Source organism: Chiloscyllium plagiosum, unplaced genomic scaffold (assembly GCF_037043375.1).
Source record: "Chiloscyllium plagiosum isolate Xiang-an unplaced genomic scaffold, Cpla_swu_hap1 HiC_scaffold_47, whole genome shotgun sequence".
NCBI lineage: Eukaryota > Metazoa > Chordata > Chondrichthyes > Orectolobiformes > Hemiscylliidae > Chiloscyllium > Chiloscyllium plagiosum.
The window spans coordinates 5,603,706-5,625,171 of NW_028270185.1; the positions used below are offsets into that span (position 1 = coordinate 5,603,706).

At 46.9% G+C, this 21,466-nt stretch overlaps 1 protein-coding gene across 5 annotated transcripts in view; it reads left to right on the top strand.

Moving 5' to 3' along the window:
* The window catches only part of sipa1l3 (signal-induced proliferation-associated 1 like 3), a 246,157-nt gene extending 234,063 nt beyond the window's left edge, over nucleotides 1–12,094 (top strand). For all 5 annotated transcript variants that reach the window (XM_043680772.2, XM_087983905.1, XM_043680771.2 and 2 more), the window contains 2 exons: nucleotides 5,119–5,200; nucleotides 8,615–12,094. In XM_043680772.2, coding sequence (XP_043536707.2) covers nucleotides 5,119–5,200; nucleotides 8,615–8,758 — 226 coding nt within the window. In that variant the 3' untranslated portion in view covers nucleotides 8,759–12,094. The remainder of the gene's footprint in view (nucleotides 1–5,118; nucleotides 5,201–8,614) is intronic.
* Nucleotides 12,095–21,466: the final 9,372 nt, after the last annotated feature.

The window sequence follows — 21,466 nt, forward strand, 5'->3', positions numbered from 1 at the left end:
CTTCTCTTCACACCTTGGGGAAAGATTTTAGTCAGTTATTTTTAAGTTCCTTGCAAGCCTTCTCTCATGCACTGTCTTCCCATTCTTAATCAATCCCTTTGTCCTCCTTTGAATTCTAAACTGCTCCCATTCCTCAGATCTGATGTTTTCTTTTCTCTAGCCAATTTATAGGCCTCTTTCTTGGATCTTCTGTCTCCAATTCCCTTTGAGAGCCATGGTTTGGACTAGCTTTCCCTTTCAGTTTTACGCCAGACATGAATGAGCAATTGTTACATTTTATCCAAGAGCTTTTTGAATGTTTACCATTGACCTTCCACATTACTTAATGTTCCCCAATCCAAAAATGCAACCACGTCGACCTTTATTGTCTACAATGCTTCTTTGGTACATTCTTGAGGTGCTTGTTATCCATCCCTCACAGCTGTTATTTTAATTCACTCGCATGAGTTCTCAGGCGCTCACTCAGAATTGCGCGCTCTTGCTATGCCTTCCCCATTCCCTTAAGATGTTCCTTGAAACCTAGCTGTTCTATTGCAATGTTGTACTTTTTCTGTCTCTCATTCTTATGGAGCACTGTTATTTCCCTTTTACAATTCTCTGAGAAGTGCCTTGGAACATCTTATGATGAAATTGTTGTACAGGTTGTGACTCAGGAATGAGATACAATTGAAACATTTCAATAAACAATATGCAGTCTGCGATTAATATCTATCAGATAAACATTTATTAATATCTAAAGTATAATAACATTACTGGATCTGAACCCATCCTCCAGCAGAGTCAATATTGAATCACTGAAGTATTGGAAGTGAGAGTGCAAATTAATTTGGGGAAGGTCATTTAGAGCTGGTGTAATTTGCAGAAACTGTCAGTTAAGTCAATGAAATAGTTGCTTTTAGTCCTCCAACAGGTCACTTCAGTCAGTTAAAAGCTCAGGTCATTGCAGAATTTATTTTCCATTGGCAGTTAGCTTCCGTGTTAGTTACAAAGTGAGTCCTGGCTTAGAACTTCAGTAAGCAGCGATTGAGGTTAATGTGTGGAATTTGGTATTTACAGCTCTTTTTCTGTGGGCAGTATGATATTGTTTATCTAGAGAAAGTGCATTGTATGGAAATAGCGAATTAACCGGTTGGTGTGTGTGTGTGCGCATGTGTGCATGCGGTGGGGAAGTGGGATCTGACTGGTTTATCAAACCTAGCCCACAGAGCACGGTGACTGCAGCATCACCATCACATTGCCCCTGAATTCCTCTTCCTACCTAACTGAGAGAGGTCCAAAATAAAAACGTTGGAGGGAGGGAGAGGAATCTTTGGAGCAATTCCCCTCCAACTGCTGAAAGCTAGTGGAGAAGTTTCTCAAGTGTCGGCTGGCTGTTCCGATGTAGAAGGCTGTCAGAGCTAGGCATAACCTCGCCCTCTGTCGTCTGGCTAAACATTCCCCCCACCCATTGGGAGTGGGCATCCTGACTGACCTTGCTGTTTCCTATCTCCCTCTCATAGGGAGTAGACTAACATTAACAACATTTCACACAGCAGTGACCTTCACCCCTGCTCCATAAGACTGCGCACCCATTATCACATTCAAATTGGGCCTTGGGAAACATTTACAAACTCTACACACTGTAAAGAGTGGGCTTTTTTGTTTGAGGGAAGAAAACTTCTCTGTGGCAGATGTATCTCTCCTCAAGTGTCACTGAAACACAGCAGCCAATTTGTATTCAGGAAGCTGTCTCAAACTACAATGCTATATTGACCAGATCACACTTGCTAATGATGTGGTGGACAAATACTGACCAGAGAGATGTCTCCTTCTCTTTGAAACATTTTATTTTTAGATTAGATTAGATTACTTACAGTGTGGAAACAGGCCCTTCGGCCCAACAAGTCCACACCACCCCACCGAAGCGCAACCCACCCATACCCCTACATTTACCCCTTACCTAACACTAAGGGCAATTTAGCATGGCCAATTCACCTTACCTGCACATCTTTGGACTGTGGGAGGAAACCGGAGCATCCGGAGGAAACCCACGCAGACACTGGGAGAATGTGCAAACTCCACACAGTCAGTCGCCTGAGTCAGGAATTGAACCCGGGTCTCTGGCGCTGTGAGACAGCAGTGCTAACCACTGTGCCACCGTGCCGCCCACAACCCCCGTTCTAGGTGATATTTTAAAGTCAGCCTGAGAGGACAGAAGAGGTGCTGGTTAATATATCCTCCTAAAGATATCACCACTGACAGTACAGCACTTTGATACGGAGGATCCAACTGGATTTCATGAAAACTTTGGAGTGGGGCGTGAACCTACAACATGTACTAACATTATTTTGTCACAACAGGAGGCCATTCAGCTCCTCCTATTCTGCCACTCAATAAGATCATGGCTCATCTGATGTGTAACCCCAATCAGCATTCCTGACCAGCCCCTGTCACCTTTCCTAGAAGACACTGTATCCTCAGAAAACTTTGACCTCCTCTCTAAAGGTCAAGAATGGCCCTTGACTTTTTAACAAGTGATGCCCAAAATTCTGGATTTTCACACAAAAGGAAACATCGTCTCCACATCCACCCAATCAAGACCCTTCAGAACAGGACGCCTTCTTGCGGATCATTTCAGAGAATATTTCTGGGACACGCGCACCCACCAACCCCACTGCCCCATTGCTGAACACTTGAACTCTCCCTCCCACTCCATCAAGGACATGCAGATCCTGGGCCTCCTCCACCGCCAAATCGTTATCACCCAATGCCTGGAGGAGGAACACCTCATTCCGTCTTGGGACCCTGCAACCACACGGGATCAATGTGGATTTCAACAGCTTCTTCATTTCCCCTCCCCCCACATTATCCCAGTCCCAAGCCTCCAACTCTGCACTGCCCTCCAGAACCATCCATCACTGTGCCCTCTGACCTATCAGCTTCTCCCTCACCTTTATCCACCTATCGCTTTCCCAGCTACCACCCCTCAAACCCACCCCCTCCCATTTATCTCTCAGCCCCAACCCACAAGCCTCCTTTCTGATGAAGGACTAATGCCCAAAACATCAATTCTCCTGCCCCTCGGAAGCTGCCTGACCTGCACCACACTCTCGACTCCTTCAGCACCTTTATATGTTTCGATCAAGTCACCTCTTGCTTTTCCAAACTCCAGTGGTTACAAGCCCAACTTGGTCCAAAATCCCCTTATCAAACCAACCCTGCCCGCTCCCAATTCCAGGAATTAGTCTTGTTAACTCTCTCTGAACTATCCCATACATATTTACATCCATCCATAAGCAAGGTGACCAAACCACACACTACTCCAGATGCAGTCATACCAGAGCCCCGTATAACTGAAACGAGACCTTGCTATTGTAGTCGACTCCCCTTGGGATAAATAATAGCATTCTATGAGCTTTCCTGATTAGATTAGATTAGATTCCTTACAGTGTGGAAACAGGCCCTTCAGCCCAACCAGTCCACACCGACCCTCCAAAGAGTAACCCACCCAGACCTATTTCCCACCGACAAATGCACCTTACACTATGGGCAATTTAGCATGGCCAATTCACCTGACCTGCACAGTCTTTGGACTGTGGGAGGAAACCAGAGCACCCAGAGGAAACCCACGCAGACACTGGGAGAATGTGCAAACTCCACACAGACAGTCGCCCAAGATTGGAATCGAATCTGGGACCCTGGTGCTGTGAGGCAGCAGTGCTAACCACTGAGCTACCATGCCGCCCCTAATTTACTTGCTGTACCTTTCTACTGATATTTTGGTTTGTGCACAAGGACACCCAGATCCCTCTGCATCTCAGCTCAGCGATCTCCCGTTTAGATGGCATGCTTTTCCTTTCTGTTTTTATGCCAAAATGGACAACTTCACAATTTCAACCAAAAGAACGGTGGGTGCAGGAAACCCGGAAACAAAAGCAGAAACTGCTGAAAAAGCTCAGCAGGTCTGGCAGCATCTGTGGAGAGAAATCAGAGTTAACATTACGGGTCGGAATGGGTCAGTTCTGAGCTTTTCCAGTGACTTCCCAATTTCCCTCCTCCTCCATTCGCCACATTTTGAACCTTTATCATCTTGTTGCCGCCTTGTATCCTCTTCACAGCTTCTTAAAATCAACAGCAAATTTGGCAGTTGTACCCTCGGCTTCTTCATCTAAGAGGCATGGTGGGCGGCACGGTGGCTCAATGGTTAGCACTGATGCCTCACAGCGCTAAGGACCCGGCTTCAATTCCAGCCTCGGGCGACTGTGCAAACTCCACACAGACATTCTCCCCGTGTCTGTGTGGGGTTTCCTCCGGGTGCTCCGGTTTCCTCCCACAGTCATGCAGGTTAGGTGAATTGGCCATGCTAAATTGCCCATAGTGTTAGGTGCAGGGGAATGGGTCTGGGTGGGTTGCTTTTCGGAGGGTCGGTGTGGACTTATTGGGCCGAAGGGCCTGTTTCCACACTGTAGGGACTCTAATCTAATCTAATCATTTATATAAATTGTTAACAAGTGAGGTCCCAGCACCAGCATCTGTGACACATGGGTCAGTACGTCTTACTAATGTGAAAAAGACATGTTTATGCCTACTCTTGGTTTCCTGTTAGCCAATCTTCGATCCGTGCCAGTATGTTACCCTGCACTTTTATTCTCAGCAATAACCTTTTGAGTCACTTTGAAATGTTTTGTGTAAGTCTAAGAACAATGGTTCCCTTTATCCATAGCTTCTCAAAGAACTGCAAAGAAGTGGTCACACATGATTTTTCTTTTGCGAAACCGTGCTAGCTCTGTTTGATTACTGTGAATGTAAAGCCGAGCACTTCATTAATATCTTCATTAACAGCTTCTAACATTTTCCCTGTGTTAGGCCTCTCATTTTTGCTTTCTATCTCCAAATCAAAGGAGTCTTGAAATATTAAAACCAGTGCATTGACTCGTTTATTAGTCACTTATTTTCAGACCTTGGTTGAAGTTCATTGAGACCCAGGTAACTGTCAACCTACATCTCCAATAATTTACTCAGTACCACTTCTCTGGGGATTGATTTTCCTGCGTTCCTCCCTCCCTTCCATTTCCTGATTTAGAAAACGGGTGAGCTACCCACTGTTCTACCTCTTAATGAGCATCCTTTCTGTTACAGTGATGAGCCAGCTTTGGCACTAACTGGGAAAGTCTACCAGCTTGAAATCCAATTGAAGCAACTCCAGGATGATCTGCTGAAGGTGAGAGATGCTCCTGGCACATTTTTATTAAAAATTAATCTGTGGATCACTGATGTCACTGGCAAGGGTAGCAGTTATTACCCAGCCTTTAAGAATTGGGGGGGGGGGGGGGGGGTAGAACTGATAGCCTTGATGGGCAACCTCAGGTCAGCCACATGGGTGCGGTGTCTGTGCCAATGCTGGACTGGGTAAAACTGTTAGGATTCCTTCACAAAAGTCCCAGCCTTTTATTCCTTAGTAGCCTGAACAATGAGTGAAATGCTGCCCACTGTGATTTGTGTTCCCATCACAGCAAGTCATTTTAAGGAGTGATTTCAAAGTAAACAGTTCTTCTGTTGTTACAGAGACGGAGGTTTTCATGGGTGGTTTAGTAATGAAGAAGTGTTTGGTGTGAGAAGGGAGGCTTAAGTCTTCTGGTTGCAGGATTATCAACTTCAAATTGACAAGGGATTTTGGGAAAGTTCAAATACAGGTTGTTCCTGCTATAACACACATTTTGTTAATGTGAATTCGCTGTAATGGCATTGACGAATTGGGGACACAGTTTCTAAAGCAAACGCTTTAAAAGCGTGTGTTAGATTATAACGTGATTCCGGCCCCATTAGTTTAAACAGTGCTGCTATTATGCAAGTTTTTTAAAAACATGGGATTGAACGAGAATAGAACTACTGCGCTCTGTGCGGAGGGGGGGCCGTCTGGATCGCTCTGTGCGGAGGGGGGCCCATCTGGATCGTTCGGGGGGGGGGGGGGCCATCTGGATCGTTCGGTGGGGGAGGGCCATCTGAATCGTTCGGGGTGAAGCGGGTGCTGTCTGGATTGCTTGGGATGGAGGGGGTACCGTCTGGATCGCTCAGGGCGGAGGGGGAATCGTCTGAATCGTTTTGGGGGGGCAGTCTGGATCATTTGGGGTGGAACGGGTGCCATCTGGATTGCTCAGGACGGAGGGGAGACCGTCAGGATCGTTCTGTGCGGAGGGGGGGCCGTCTGGATCGTTCAGGGCGGAGGGGGGATCGTCTGGATTGCTCAGGGCAGAGCGGGGTGGGTCGTGAGGATAGTTCAGGGGGGGCCGTCAGGATCGCTCTGGGTCGAGCAGGGGGGTCGTCAGGATAGTTCGGGGGGGCCGTCTGGATAGCTCTGTGCGGAGTGGGGGCCATCTGGGTCACTGTGCGGGGGGGGCTGTCTGGATCGATCGGGGTGGGGGGGGGGGAAGGCTGTCTGGATCAATCGGGGGGGGGGGGGGAGGCTGTCTGGATCGATCGGGGGGGGGGGGGGGAGGGGGAGGCCGTCTGGATCGGTGCTGGGGAGGCCGTCTGGATCGGGGTGGAGCGAGGGCTGTCTGGATCGGTGGGGGTGGGCCGTCTGGATCGGTGTGGAGGGGGGGCCGTCTGGATCAGTGCGGAGCGGGGGCCGTCTGGATCGATCGGGGTGGGGGGGGCCGACGGGATCAATTGGGGTGGAGCGGGGGCCATCTGGATTGGTGCGGGGGGGCCGTCTGGATCGCTGTGTGGAGCGCGGACAGTCTGGATCGATTGGGGTGCGGGGGGGAACCGTCTGGATCGATCAGGGTGGGGGGGGGGGGGAAGGCCGTCTGGATCGCTTGGGATGGAGCGGGGACAGTCTGGATCGGTGCGGGGGGGGGGCCGTCTGGATCGGGGTGGAGCGAGTGCTGTCTGGATCGATCGGGGTGGAGTGAGAGGGCTGTCTGGATCGATCGGGGTGGAGCGAGGGCTGTCTGGATCGGTGCGGAGGGGGGGCTGTCTGGATCGGTGCGGAGGGGGGGCTGTCTGGATCGATCGGGGTGGAGGCCGTCTGGATCGCTTGGGGTGGAGCGGGGACAGTCTGGATCGGTGGGGTGGGGGGCTGTCTGGATCGGTGCGGGGGGGGGCTGTCTGGATCGGTGCGGGGGGGGGGCTGTCTGGATCGATCGGGGTGGGGGGGGGGGGGGTCCGTCTGGATTGGTGCGAGGGGGGCCGTCTGGATCGGTGCGGAGCGGGGGCTGTCTGGATCGCCCTGTGTGGAGTAGCTGAGGCAGAGGCTACTGCAACATTTAGGACAGTGAATTACAAACTCCTTTCACAACCCTACTTTAACACATCCCCTCCCAAAAACCAGCAATGTAATAACATTCAGTGTGTAATTTGTTATGTTCATGCATCATAGATCCACAAGTAAAATCCGTGACAGTGGGCCGCTGTTCACATTGACCTCAGTCATTGTTTTCCAAGGAAACTGCTGGTGTAATTACTGAAGATTGATGGACTGAATGGTCCCATTCTGTGCTGTAAACTTTTTTTTAAGTTGTTCTGTATCTCAGATGCATGGCCATATATGGATATTTGTTATGGAAAATACAGTCACAGAATACACAGTTCAGAGCAGGATGATAAACGATGAGGGAGTTTTTCCGACCAAGTCACGAATCGCCTGTAAAACTGGAGCAGGCTCAGAAAACCGAGTGTTTCTGCTTTGTCCTTCTGTGGGCGATGGGAATGTTTCTTTTTCTAATCACCAGTCATTTGCAAGACCTTATTCTAAAGTATTCTCTTGATATTCAAAAGACCAAAGAAAACATGCAGCCAATGTTGAAATCTTGGAAGTGTAGGAAGCCTGGGAATTGAATTTAAACACAAACATTTCTTATTCCAGAGAGAGTGAGGGAACACGTATGTAGGGCAGCTGCTCCCAAGTGATGGTCACACAGGCAGCACACTGCACAGCACCCAGGACTCCGGGTGGTTATACAGCGGTAATGTCAGGCCAGTCATCAAGAGGCTGTGGGGACATATTTTAAAATACCACTAAACGCTTGGTAATGTTTAAATTCAGCGAATCAATCTGGAATTGCAAGCTAGTTTGGCAGCATGGTGGCTCAGTGGTTAGCACTGCTGCCTCACAGCACCAGGGACCCAGGTCAATTCCGGCCTCGGGTGACTGTCTGTGTGGAGTTTGCACATTCTCTCTGTGTCTGTGTGGGTTTCTTCCGGGTGCTCCGGTTTCCTCCCACAGTCCAAAGATGTGCAGGTCAGGTGAATTGGTCAATCTAAATTGCCCGTAGTGTGAGGTGCATTAGTCAGAGGGAAATGGGTCTGGGTGGGTTACACTCCGGAGGGTCGGTGTGGACTTGATGGGCCGAAAGGCCTGTTTCCACACTGTAAGGAATCTAATCTAATCTTTACATAATGGTGTTCACAACTATCACTGATTTGGGGCACCTCTTCACTGCTGTTCTTTTTAATGCCATTCTTACCCAGTCTGATCCCCTCATGATTCTTTCATCAGAATTGTGATGGTTGACACACTTATAATAAGTCAGAACAAGCAAGGCAACGTTGTACCCTCCTTGTTAAATAATGCGAACTGAGCAAACTCACCCTGTCCTTTTCACCCCCTAACCCCACCCCAATCTCTCTCCAGGAGAAAGAGGATAAAATTGTCCTGCAGGCAGAGGTGGCAAACCTGAGGGTTAACAATCAGCGTCTCCAAGAGGAGTCCCATTCAGCCACCGAGCAGCTGAGGAAATTTGCAGAAATATTTTCCAGCACGATAGAGAAAAAGTGAAGCCGGCCAGCCCTCCCACAGAATCTCAGCCCGGTTTATTTCCTTTCGTTTGGTCGTCCATCTTTTGGAGTAACTGTAATCCGGAGACATGACCCATCTCGGGGGGAAGATTCCAGAACATGCTGAACCACAGCAGCCATTTTATAGAAGGTGCAGGCAGTGGCACTCTGACAGAGCTCGAGAGGAGGAACGTGAGCTGTTCGGCATCACTTGGTCAGTAGCTGGTGGACACTGCGACACTTCCTTTCACATCACTAGAATGGTACTGGTCAGTCAGAACGGTTTCTGAATATCCTCCAGTGTTGGTTAAATCTGCAAGCTTTACTGAGCCCTCCCTCCCTATCTCCCCAAATCCTGCCAGCTGCCATAAATCAATAATTATTATCCATTGATAAATGTTTGATCAACTGTCTTCCTCCAACTTGGTAAGTTCAGTCAAGACTGTCAGGGTGATGTGCTTTCACAGAAAGCAGCAGCTTTTGTTTTTTTTTAAAGAAACCTTGCTGGTAGAAATTAGGCTTCAGTAAATGTAGGGTGCCCTTTTTAATTAGTTCTATTTTTAAAACTTTTTTTGTCCCTCCCAGTTGTTCCTAGCTGCACTACTCCAGGTCCCTTCGTGGGATCAAAAACCAGAGTGTCCTGGGTATCTTCTCACGGCCACCTTTGTCTCAAAATTGGTGCACGCAACAACGTGGCGCTCTCGTATTTGTGTTCATTTTAAAGTTGCAGATACACTAAGCAGCAAAGCATCATCCCTTACACCATATTAGGATGTCGGACTGAGGAGGTTCCGAGTTTAATCTTCAGTCTGCAGTGACTGAGTTCAGACTGCAGAGTGGTCAGGTGCAACTGCCTCTTGAATCCTTGAGAAATTGGGAGGACACTGGGTCTCCAGTCTTCGTCACTGAGCAGTAACTGTCCTTGTGTCCCCTCCACCTCGCGCCCCCCCCCCCCCTCCCCTCGGGACCCTCCCAATCCCATTTTTGTGTGGGGCCATACAACGATGCTTTCTGTAGCCGAACAGTTCAATGCCCTAATTCTGTGCATGAAAAGGAGTCAGTAAGGTGAGGTGGAAGGGAGAGGGGAAATGATTATCAACCATCCAACATTTCCCCTCAACTCGAAGCTTTGAGGGAAGAGGTGGGGGGATCAACGTAGGCTGAGAGGCAAACCATTTATAACTCAGTGTAGGAGATTCATCATAAACCACTTAGTCCGATGGTAATACCATGCTCTCTGACCTTTGATAATCTGCAATGCAATCAATAGATTTCAATAAAGCTATTTAATTTTATTTGAAAATTTAATCAAAAGGTTTTGTTTCCAATATTTAAGAGAAAGTAATATTGCAAATGATATTTAAAAAGCAGTCACCCAGGTCGAACATTAATATAGGAAGTTATTAAAGCACTTTCTCTCAGACTAAATTATTTTCTAGAAAATTCCATTTTAAGATCGCTCAGGAAGTTTAATCTAATAAAATGTAAATGCTCTTTATATACGTTATATTTGTATAAATTGCTTTAGGTTTGTTTTTTTTTAATTCAAAACCTTAATCAAAATTGGAATTGCTGAGGTGAATCGGTAACTACTGAATATTCTGGAATTTTTGTGATCATCCCTTTCTTGGGATTATACACTGCAGAAAAGACTATTGTGGAAAAAATTGTGTGGAATGATTGATTAAAACAGACAGCCAGCAGCTGAACGTTGGCTGTCAGGTTGATGCAGTCATCTTGATTTGGTCAAACTACGATTTTATTTTTTTTGTCAAAACCTGTTCTTGAAAGGGGAACAGTCACAAAATGAGCTGGACCCTGGCCTCTGGGCTCCCTCATCTGTGAAGAGCTGAGGAGGAAAAAACACATGCACCTTTGCTAGTCTGGCTACAGGTTGGCTCAAAGTGCAGGATCCCACACAGCAAGTCAATGCAACTGTCTGCTGTTGTCTGGATGGAGTTTTCACCAGGCCAGCTCCCACCACTATTAGCAATTACAATCCGTGACCGTGTGGGATTTTAGCATCTGTGTTCACTCTAACCTAGTTAGATAACTCTTGGCTATTCAACACTGAAACAGTTCGACTGAAGAGCTCTTGTTGTTTTAGACCCTTTTGTCTCCTGATACATTTCTACACGCAGCCTCTAATATTGTCTCAATCCAGTGGCCATGTGAATCATTCATGCAAGAATGCTTGTCACTCATTCATCTGAAATTGTTTTGCTGGGTCTTATAATGGGGAGTTAACGGAGTTAAACAAGCTTAACGCTTTCAGTAAAGGAATGTTGAATACGTGAAGCATCTGTGCACTAATATTCACAGTGCCATCTCTGAGAACTTCTGCATTAATGAATTTTTCATTGTTTGAAATATGTTGTGTGGCTACAGGGAAATGGGGAGTAGCAGATGCTGGCAGGGAACTCCAAGCATCCAGTCAAATGGATGACACAAACAATCAGATCAATGTGTTGAGTGGTGAGGAGATTGTTCCAAGCTCAGATTTGCGGCTAGTGTGTATGCTTTGCAAAGGAGAGAGGGAGGGGGAATGAAAGATCAGAGAAAGTAGGCTACTGAGGTTAAAGGGTAATTGAGTGTCTGATAGTTGAACCTTATGACCTGGTGTGTCCAGTGTTAGTGTTAGTTTTGCTGCAAAGTTAACCATGGTGTATGTTAGGAAGAATGTGTTCGTGTGTGCCCAGATAAGAGGAGGGGGGAATAACTCATTGTAGTTAAACTGCACTACATGAGTTAACATTCTCACTTTAAATTTAAACCAAAAACAACTGCCCTCCCTTGTGACTGTTCCCTCAAAGATAATGCAATCTTCTTTGCCACTGCATGCTGACAGCATGTGTGTTTGCAATTTCTTGTATAAACTGGATTACAAAAGAACTTTTTATAAGACATTTGTCTACACAACCTAAATCTGAAGCTGAACAAGTGAAAGAAAATGTTCCAAGCTTTGCAGCTGCAACCAACAATGTCTTAAAAAAAAAAGAAAAGTTTACTTGGAATTTTATCATACTCTGTAATATTTGTGTATAAAGAGTGAAGAAGTCTTAAATTTTATTGGTTTTGTGTGGTGCAGATTTTCCAATGTACATTTTGTCTGTGTAGGATTGTTGATGTGATTTTATTGATTTGGGGGAGTTTTTTGAGTAGCGTGTAATTTATCTGTTATCATTTTATAAAGACATCAAACTTTCAGATGAGATTTGTATTTAATTTGTGATCTTTTTTTTTTGATTCCGCTACACCATCGATGAATCCTCTTTCATTTTTTCATTCCTTTCGCATGTATCAGGAAAAGCGAATAAAAGTTTTCATAAACTTGTAATGCGTGGTGCGTTTCTGAATTCCAGATGAGATGGTTGCTTTTCAAGTGACCCCAACTTGGCAAGCTCCTGCCCTTAATTGGCTGCTTGTTGCAGTGAACGACATCAAGTTGGAAGGACTCTGCTCCATGTTCCCAGGATTTGCTGCCTTGGCTGATCCCAGTTGGGATGGTAATGCAGTCAGTGGCATCACTCCATTTTTTTTTAAAGGAAGACAGAATAGACTCAGTTCTCACTCTTCGTTGTGATGGAGTTTGTCATAGAGTCCTACAGTACATAAGCAGACCCTTCATTCTAACCAATCCCTGCTGAAAATAATCTCAAACGAAATTGGTCCCACCTTCCTGTGCCTGGCCTTTATCCCTCCAAATCTTTACTATTCATGTACTTATCCAAATGTCTTTTTAAACATTGTAATTGTAGCCACATCCAGCACTTCCTCAGAAAGTTCCACACATGAACCCTGTGTTTGCTCCTCATGTCTTTTCTTAAATCTCTCTTCCCTCACCTTAAAGTGTGTCCCCCTCATCTTGAAATTCCCCCATTCCAGGGAAAAGACAGCTATTTCACAGTAACTCTGGTTCCTGTGTGGGAAGGGTTGGAGGGATATGGGCCGGGTGCTGGCAGGTGGGACTAGATTGGGTTGGGATATCTGCACAGCATGGACGGGTTGGACCGAAGGGTCTGTTTCCATGCTGTACATCTCTATGACACTATATGACGGCCTCAGGCTGTACTTGCACAGCGTATACCAGCCCCATCAGCAAGTGAAAAATCTGACCTACAGGAAAACAGCAAACACCCCTTGCTTCGAGATGAGCACTACTTTTATGAATGATGAGGGATTTTGCTTCTACAGGACCTGGATTGTTCTCCTTGCAACAGGGGGATTTCAGGTATGACTTAAAAGCAATGTTCAAAATTACATGGAACAGCTTTATAAATAAGGTAGGAAATTTGTCTCCACAAAAACAGATTTGCAAATTAGAGGACACTGATTTTAAGGTCAAGGAAGCAGAGGGTGATGTAAGAACACAGGAACAGGGTTAGGCCATTCGGCCTATCGAGCCTGCCCCACCATTTAATTACATCATGGCTATTGTGTGGTCTAACTCCATGTACCTGCCTTTGGCCTGTCTTCATTAATGCCTTTAGAGGTGAACAGGTCTGTTCTGGAATGCAGATATGGAAATGTGTTGCTGGAAAAGCGCAGCAGGTCAGGCAGCATCTAGGGAACAGGAGAATCGACGTTTCGGGCATTAGCCCTTCTTCAGGAATGAGGAAAGTTGGTCCAGCAGGCTAAGATAAAAGAGCATGTTCTGGAATGCATGCTACTTTTATTTATTTATGGGATATATCGAGATGCGTGCAGAAGTTGCACTGAACAATCTAGGATTGGCTTGATGGACCCACTGAGAAGAGACTGTTATGTAATCCAGTGTCTGGGTAATTTGGGCCATGGTGTCTGCTAGGAATGATAGCTGTGGTTTCTGAAGATTTCCAGTGCTGCAGGTTCTCCTGACCTTATCTCTGTGTCTTTGCGGACAAATCGATAATGGATCAATTGCTATGATTAATCAGCCGCTGCTTCGCATGAGGGAAGTCGAGGCACAGTAATAAACTCGCTGGAATTGTAATCCTCACCCTCGTGTTGGGGGGTGGGGGCAGGCTCAGGAGTCATAGATTCAAATCCCATTAATAAATGTGAAAAGTAGAGCTAGCTTCAGTGACTGCAGCTATCAGTGATCATTGTAAAATCCCATCAGGTTCACCAATATTCGTTTTTCAGAAATCTGCCATCCTTACCCCAGTCTGGGCCTACATGTGACACCAGACCCACACAACTGGCCCCTGAGCTGGCCCCATCAAGTTCAGAAATGATTAGGGGCAGACAGTATACACCTCGTCAGCAACAGTCCCGACCTATCAAAGAATAATAATAAGATTCCTATCATTTGGAATTCCCACGTAACCGGGCCTGAGCAACTGTAAAAGGACAAAGGTGTGCTGCCCCTAGCAGTCGAATAGCCTCTAGCAACGTTCTTGCACACAGTGGGGCCACTTCATGTACCAGGAGGTAGTGAGAGATCATTAACAAGGCCAGAAATACTGTGCAGGTAAAAAAAAAGCTGGGTAAATGTAAGTGAGATTAATCCATTTCAGGAACATTGCTTCCAATAGTAGTACCTGACGACAGCTGGATATTTTTTAAAATCAACATTAAAAAGAACCATACAGAAACCATTTCTTTAGCAGTCTCGTATGGCCCTTCAAACCACAGGCAGTTGTAATTCTGCTTTTCAACAAGAGGTGGCAGCCCAGGCTAAGTATACAGTCTAAAACCAAGCAGCAACATCACACTGAGAGGTCTGTCCACCAAACTTCTGAGCATCCTTTTGTCGAATCATGCATTTCAATCCAGGCTTTTGCTTAATGTAGGGAGGGATATTAAATGCATAAATTACAATTTGTGCAATTTACATCATGCATTGCAGCAATTCACTCAGGCTCCTTAAATAGCATCTTCCAAACCCCTGGCCACTTCCATTGAGAAGGACAAGGGCAGCAGACACCATTCCCTGCAAGTTCCCCTTCCAAGGCGCTCTCAGTTCTGATTAGAAATATCGTTATTCCTACAGTGTCACTGGGTTAAATTGCTGAGATAGTAATCTGTGATGGGTCAGTAAAATACGTGTGGCCACAGTGAGGGTGTACCTATAGAACAGATCATTATCATGTCCTGGGTCTCAATAAGCTGCTGAAGAACATTGGCCAAGTCTGTGGAGATGAGGATAACATTAATTGATTGAGAAACATCATTCTGTGTTCATCTTGGCGCAAGACTGCAGAAGAGAATAAGAATCAAGTAATATTGTATCATTTTGTGATAGTGTTTACTGTCTCAATAGCAAATCAGTCACACTTAATCGCTTGTTCCAGATCTTCCCCAAGTCCTTGACTCAACATGCTCTGTACTACTACTAGAGAAAGCACCAACAGTGAGTCACTTGGCTGCTTCCTAACGTGAGGGGAACAAAAAGAGCGAGAGAGGGATTTGTAAAGCATGGGAAAATGGATGCAGCAGGTAACACCCTCCAAAAAAAAACTCACTTCGAACTCTTAATGACCTGCTGCTGTCTCGGACTTGCAAATGGGATTAACCCTTTGGAGTGCGGCAGGTGTTTGTAAGCTCCTGAATTGGTCCTCTCTTTTGCAAAATCAGTGGATCCTGTCACGGGAATGTACCTACATATCACCCCAATCCCACCCTGACCCCAGCCCCCTGCCCTCTTACCACCACCAATCCCACCCTGACCCCAGCCCCCTGCCCTTTTATCACCACCAATCCCACCCTAACCCCAGCTCCCTGCCCTAATCCCCACCAATCCCACCCTGACCCCAGCCCCCTGCCCTTTTATCACCACCAATCCCACCCTAACCCCTGCCCTCTTGCTCAGGTTGGTGATTTTAAAAACACAGCAGTAATGTGTTTTCCAAAATCCTCCAATTTGGAGGATTCTGTGAGAAAGCTGTTGGCAGGATTTATCTTACTTTGCTGTCCAGCCACCAGATAGTGAAAAGCTCACAAATGCAGAAATTGCTGTCTCAATGGCAAGCAAAGGGTTAATTTCTTTGACGCATGATATTGTGAAATATAGGGGCCCATAGTAGTAATTGGGGACTCGATAGTTCGTGGCACAGATAGGCGGTTTTGTGGGAACGAGAGAGACTCACGTTTGGTATGTTGCCTCCCAGGTGCAAGGGTACGTGATGTCTCTGATCGTGTTTTCCGGGTCCTGGAGGGGGAGGGGGAGCAACCCGAAGTCGTGGTCCACATTGGCACCAACGACATAGGTAGGAGTGCTGAGGATGTTAGACAGGCTTTCAGGGAGCTAGGTTGGAAGCTTGGAGTTAGAACAAACAGAGTTGTTGTCTCTGGTTTGTTACCCGTGCCACGTGATAGAGATTCGAGGAATAGGGAGAGAGAACAATTAAATGCGTGGCTTCAGGGATGGTGCAGGAGGGAGGGGTTCCAGTTTTTGGATAACTGGGGTTCTTTCTGGGGACAGTGGGACCTCTATAAACAGGATGGTCTACACCTGAACCTGAGGGGCACCAGTATCCTTGGGGGGAGGTTTGCTAGTGCTCTTGGGGGGGGTTTAAACTAACTCGGCAGGGGCATGGGAACCCAGATTGTAGCTTCAGGGTGCAGGGCCTGGAGTGTAGGGAGGTGAGGAACATGGCATCAATTTCCAAGGAGGGTGCCTGTAAACAGGGAAGTGGCTTGAAGTGTGTATACTTCAATGCAAGAAGTATACGAAATAAGGTAGGTGAACTTGCAGCGTTGGTTGGTACCTGGGACTTCGATGTTGTGGCTATTACGGAGACATGGCTAGAACAGGGACAGGATTGGCTGTTGCAGGTTCCGGGATTTAAATGTTTTAGTAGGTTTAGAGGTGGGGGTAAAAGAGGGGGAGGTGTGGCATTGCTTGTCAAAGATAGTATTACAGCGGTGGAAAGGACGATGGATGAGGACTTGCCATCTGAGGTAGTTTGGGCTGAGGTTAGGAATAGGAAAGGTGAGGTCACCCTGTTAGGAGTCTTTTACAGGCCTCCTAATAGTCCTAGAATCATTGAAGAAAGGATTGGGAAGGTGATTCAGGAGATGAGTGACAGTAATAGGGTGGTTGTTATGGGGGACTTTAACTTTCCTGATATTGATTGGGAAAGCTATAGCTCAAGTTCGTTAGATGGGTCAGTGTTTGTTCAATGTGTGCAGGAGAGTTTCCTGACACAATATGTAGACAGGCCAACAAGAGGTGAGGCCATACTGGATTTGGTTCTGGGTAACGAACCAGGCCAGGTGTTAGAATTAGAGGTAGGTGAGCACTTTGGGGATAGTGACCATAATTCGGTGATTTTTACACTCGTGATGGAGAGGGATAAGTGTGTACTACAGGGCAAGAATTATAGCTGGGGTAAGGGAAATTATGATGCGGTGAGGCATGACTTAGGATGTGTGGCTTGGAAAAGTAGACTCCAAGGCAAGAGTGTAAATGATATGTGGAACTTGTTCAAGGGGCAACTATTGAGTGTCCTTGATAATTATGTACCTGTCAGGCAGGTAGGAAAGGGTCGTGCGAGGGAGCCGTGGTTTAATAAGGAATTGGAATCCCTTGTTAAATGGAAGAGGGCGGCCTATCTCAAGATGAGACGTGAAGGTTCAATTGGGGCGATTGAGAGTTATAGGGTAGCCAGGAAGGACCTGAAGAGAGAGCTAAAAGCAGCAAGGAGGGGACATGAAAGGTCCTTAGTAGATAGGATTAGGGAAAACCCTAAGGCTTTCTATAGGTATGTTAGGAATAAAAGAATGACTAGGGTAGGAATAGGTCCAGTCAAGGATAGTAGGGGGAAGTTGCGTGTGGAGGCGGAAGAGATTGGGGAGACACTGAATGAATACTTTTCTTCAGTATTCACTCAGGAACAGGGCATTGTTGTCGATGAGAATACTGAGGCACAAATAAGTAGAATGGATGGCTTTGAGGTATGTAGAGAAGAGGTGTTGGAAATCCTGGAAAAGGTGAAAATAGATAAGTCCCCTGGGCCTGATGGCATTTATCCTAGGATTCTCTGGGAAGCAAGGGAGGAGATTGCAGAGCCATTGGCCTTGATTTTTATGTCCTCTTTGTCTACAGGAGTAGTCCCAGAAGACTGGAGGATAGCAAATGTGGTTCCCTTGTTCAAAAAGGGGAGTAGGGATAGCCCTAGTAACTATAGGCCGGTGAGTCTCACTTCTGTTGTGGGCAAAGTCTTAGAGAGAATTGTAAGGGATAGGATTTATGCACATCTAGATAGGAATAATGTGATCAAGGATAGTCAGCATGGTTTTGTGAAGGGCAAGTCGTGCCTCACAAACCTTATTGAATTCTTTGAAAAGGTGACGAAGGAGGTTGATGAGGGGAAAGCGGTAGATGTGGTATATATGGATTTTAGTAAGGCGTTTGATAAGGTTCCCCATGGTAGGCTACTGCAGAAAATACGGAGATATGGCATTGAGGGTGAGTTGGAGGTTTGGATTAGGAATTGGCTGGATGGAAGAAGACAGAGGGTAGTAGTTGATGGCAAAGTTTCTTCATGGAGTGCCGTCACTAGCGGTGTTCCGCAAGGATCTGTTTTGGGACCATTGCTGTTTGTCATTTTTATAAATGACCTGGAAGAGGGGTTAGAAGGTTGGGTGAGCAAGTTTGCGGATGACACGAAAGTCGGAGGAGTTGTTGACAGTGAGGAAGCATGTGGCAGGTTACAGCAGGATATAGAGAAGCTGCAGAGCTGGGCAGAAAGGTGGCAGATGGAATTCAATGTAGCTAAGTGCGAGGTGATTCACTTTGGGAAGAATAACAAAAAGATGGGGTACTGGGCTAATGGTCGGATACTTGGTAGTGTGGATGAGCAGAGGGATCTTGGTGTCCATGTACACAGATCTCTGAAAGTTGCCACCCAGGTAAATAGTGCGGTGAGGAAGGCATATGGCGTACTGGCTTTTATTGGTAGAGGAATTGAGTTCCGGAGTCCTGAGGTCATGATGCAGTTGTATAAGACTCTGGTACGGCCGCATCTGGAATATTGTGTGCAGTTTTGGTCGCCATACTATAGGAAGGATGTGGAGGCATTGGAACGGGTGCAGAGGAGGTTTACCAGGATGTTGCCTGGTATGGAAGGAAAATCGTATGAGGAAAGACTGAGGCACTTGGGGCTGTTTTCACTAGAGAAAAGAAGGTTTAGGGGTGACTTGATTGAGGTGTACAAGATGATTAGGGGGTTAGATAGGGTCGACAGTATGAACCTTTTCCCGCGTATTGAGTCGGGTATTACAAGGGGGCATAGCTTTAAATTAAGGGGGGGTAGATATAGGACTGATGTTAGGGGTAGGTTCTTCACTCAGCGAGTCGTTAGTTCATGGAATGCCCTGCCAGTAACAGTGGTGGACTCTCCCTCTTTATGGGCATTTAAGAGGGCATTGGATAGGTATATGGAGGATAGTGGGTTAGTGTAGTTTAGGTGGGCTTGGATCGGCGCAACATCGAGGGCCCAAGGGCCTGTACTGCGCTGTATTCTTCTATAGTAATACTCTCACTCTCTGCCTGTCTTTGTGTGTCTCTCTCTCTGTCTCTCTCTTTCTTTCTTTCTTTCTCTCTCCCACTCTCTCTCTCTTTTCCTCCCCCCCTCTCTCTCTTCATCCCCCTCTCTCTCTTCCTCTCTCTTTTCCTCTCTCTCCCCCCTTCCCCCATCTCCCTCTCTCACTTTTCCTCTTCCCCTCTTGCTTTTCCTCTCTCTCTCTCTCTCTCTCTTCTTCCCCTCTCTCTCTCTCACTCTTCTTCCTCTCTCTTCTTCCTCCCTCTCTCTCTTCTTCCTCCCTCTCTCTCCTCTCCCCCCCCCCCCCCCCCCCACCCCAGGAATCACATATTAATTTGCATGTATCAAGGCTGTTGATCATCCCCATACTACCAGGGGGGCTCAGAAAGGGCAGTAATAGGCAGTTTAATTTTTTTTACAGCAATCCATGATAATTGTCCTGGTCTCCGCCTGTGAGACTGGGTTTGTGCTCCAGATTCAATCATAGGGTCAGAATCCTGGAATTCCCTCCCTCAGGGTATTGTGGATCTACCTACAGCAGGTGGACTGCAGCGGTTCAAGAAGGCAGTTCACCCCCACCTTCTCAAGTGGCACGTACATCCCATGAAGAAGTTAAGAAAACTCATCCACCTCCAATAATGTCTCACTCCCCAGTACTGAGAGAAAGTGAGGACTGCAGAGGTTAGAGAGTCAGAGTCTCAGAGGGTGGCGCTGGAAAAGCACAGCAGGTCAGCCAGTATCCGAGTAGCAGGAAAATTGGCGTTTCGGCATCAGCCCTTCATCAGGAAGCCTCTGCTGTGCTTTTGCAGTGCCACACTTTTCAACTCCCCAGTACTGCACCGGGAGCTGTATCCCTGGATTAAATGCTGAAGTCACCGGAGTTGACCTATGAATTCTATGCTACAGTCTCGGCTGACCATATGGTTTCTCCTTCCAGTAAAGGCTGATGGATCTACCACTAACAGTGACTGGGGTGACACTGTCCTTATGTTAGCCTGAGGCCTGAGATTACACCTGAAACCTGGGATTTTGCTGTGCTCAACAAAGCTGTCGGGTCACACTGAGGCACAGGGCTGAGAGAACCTCAAACATGATAAGTATTTGTTGATGCAGCGTGCGTTTGAAACCATTTCTGTTCTGAGAATCCAGTCCATATGTCCACTTCACCACCTTACCCCTCAACTCAGCCCCTTCCCATTTCCTCCTCTTTCCATCTCCCTCCACTCCCCCTCCCCTTCCCCTTCCTCCCCACACTCCTCCCCCTCCACTCCGCCTTCCCATCCCCTTCCCCCTCCACTCCCTCTTCCCCTTCCTCCCCACACTCCTCCCCTTCCCTTCCTCTTCCCCTTCCACTCCCCCTTCCTCTTCCCCTCCACTCCCCTTGCCCCTCCACTTCCCCTTCCTTTCCCCCTCCACACCCCTTTCCTCCTCCACACCCCTTTCCTCTTCCTTTTCCACACACCTCCCCCTCCCTCTTCCCTTCCCCACCAATCCCTTCTCCCACCCTCTCATTTTCCCTCCTGTTTCCTCTTATCTCAATCCATTTCCTCCTCCCCTCTTCCTCTCCTCCCCTTCTTTTCCCCTTCCACTGTCAATCCCCATCTCCCTGCCCTGGCAGGTTGACATGTTGGATGTGTTGAGCAGATTCAGTCCTGGGTCCTGTTGCTGTGAGGTTAAACTAGTTAAACAGGGACAGTGTGAAAACAGCATCAGAGTTTATCGTTGCTTAAACAAACCTTTCTGACAAACATCCACACCATCCAGACAAACAATACCCATCGAAATGTAGATTATCCCAGTGAGTGAGAATTCCACCTCTTCCCAATCCCTCACCAAACACACTAATGAGCACACGCCTCCAACACAAAATGTTGAATTTTTCATTCTCTGATCTTCCTCTGATAAGCTTCATAAATTCTCTTTGAGATTCAGCAGAGAGGGCGAGAGAGAGCAGGGTGATGGATGATACACACGGGAGCAGTGAGTGTTGATACTAATCTCGGATCGGAGGCACGGTTGATGAAATCCAGATTTAATAATCTTAAAAATACTACAGCAAGTGGCAGAGGCCTGGTCCTGCATTAACTAGCAACTTCCACAACTCCTCCGCACCATCTATTGCTCAACTCTCTCCTCAAAAACCCACCCAGTGGGACAGGTCTGTCACTGGATAACACTGGGGTACAGTACTGGTGGGGATAGGTCTGTCACTGTATAACACTGGGGTACAGTACTGGTGG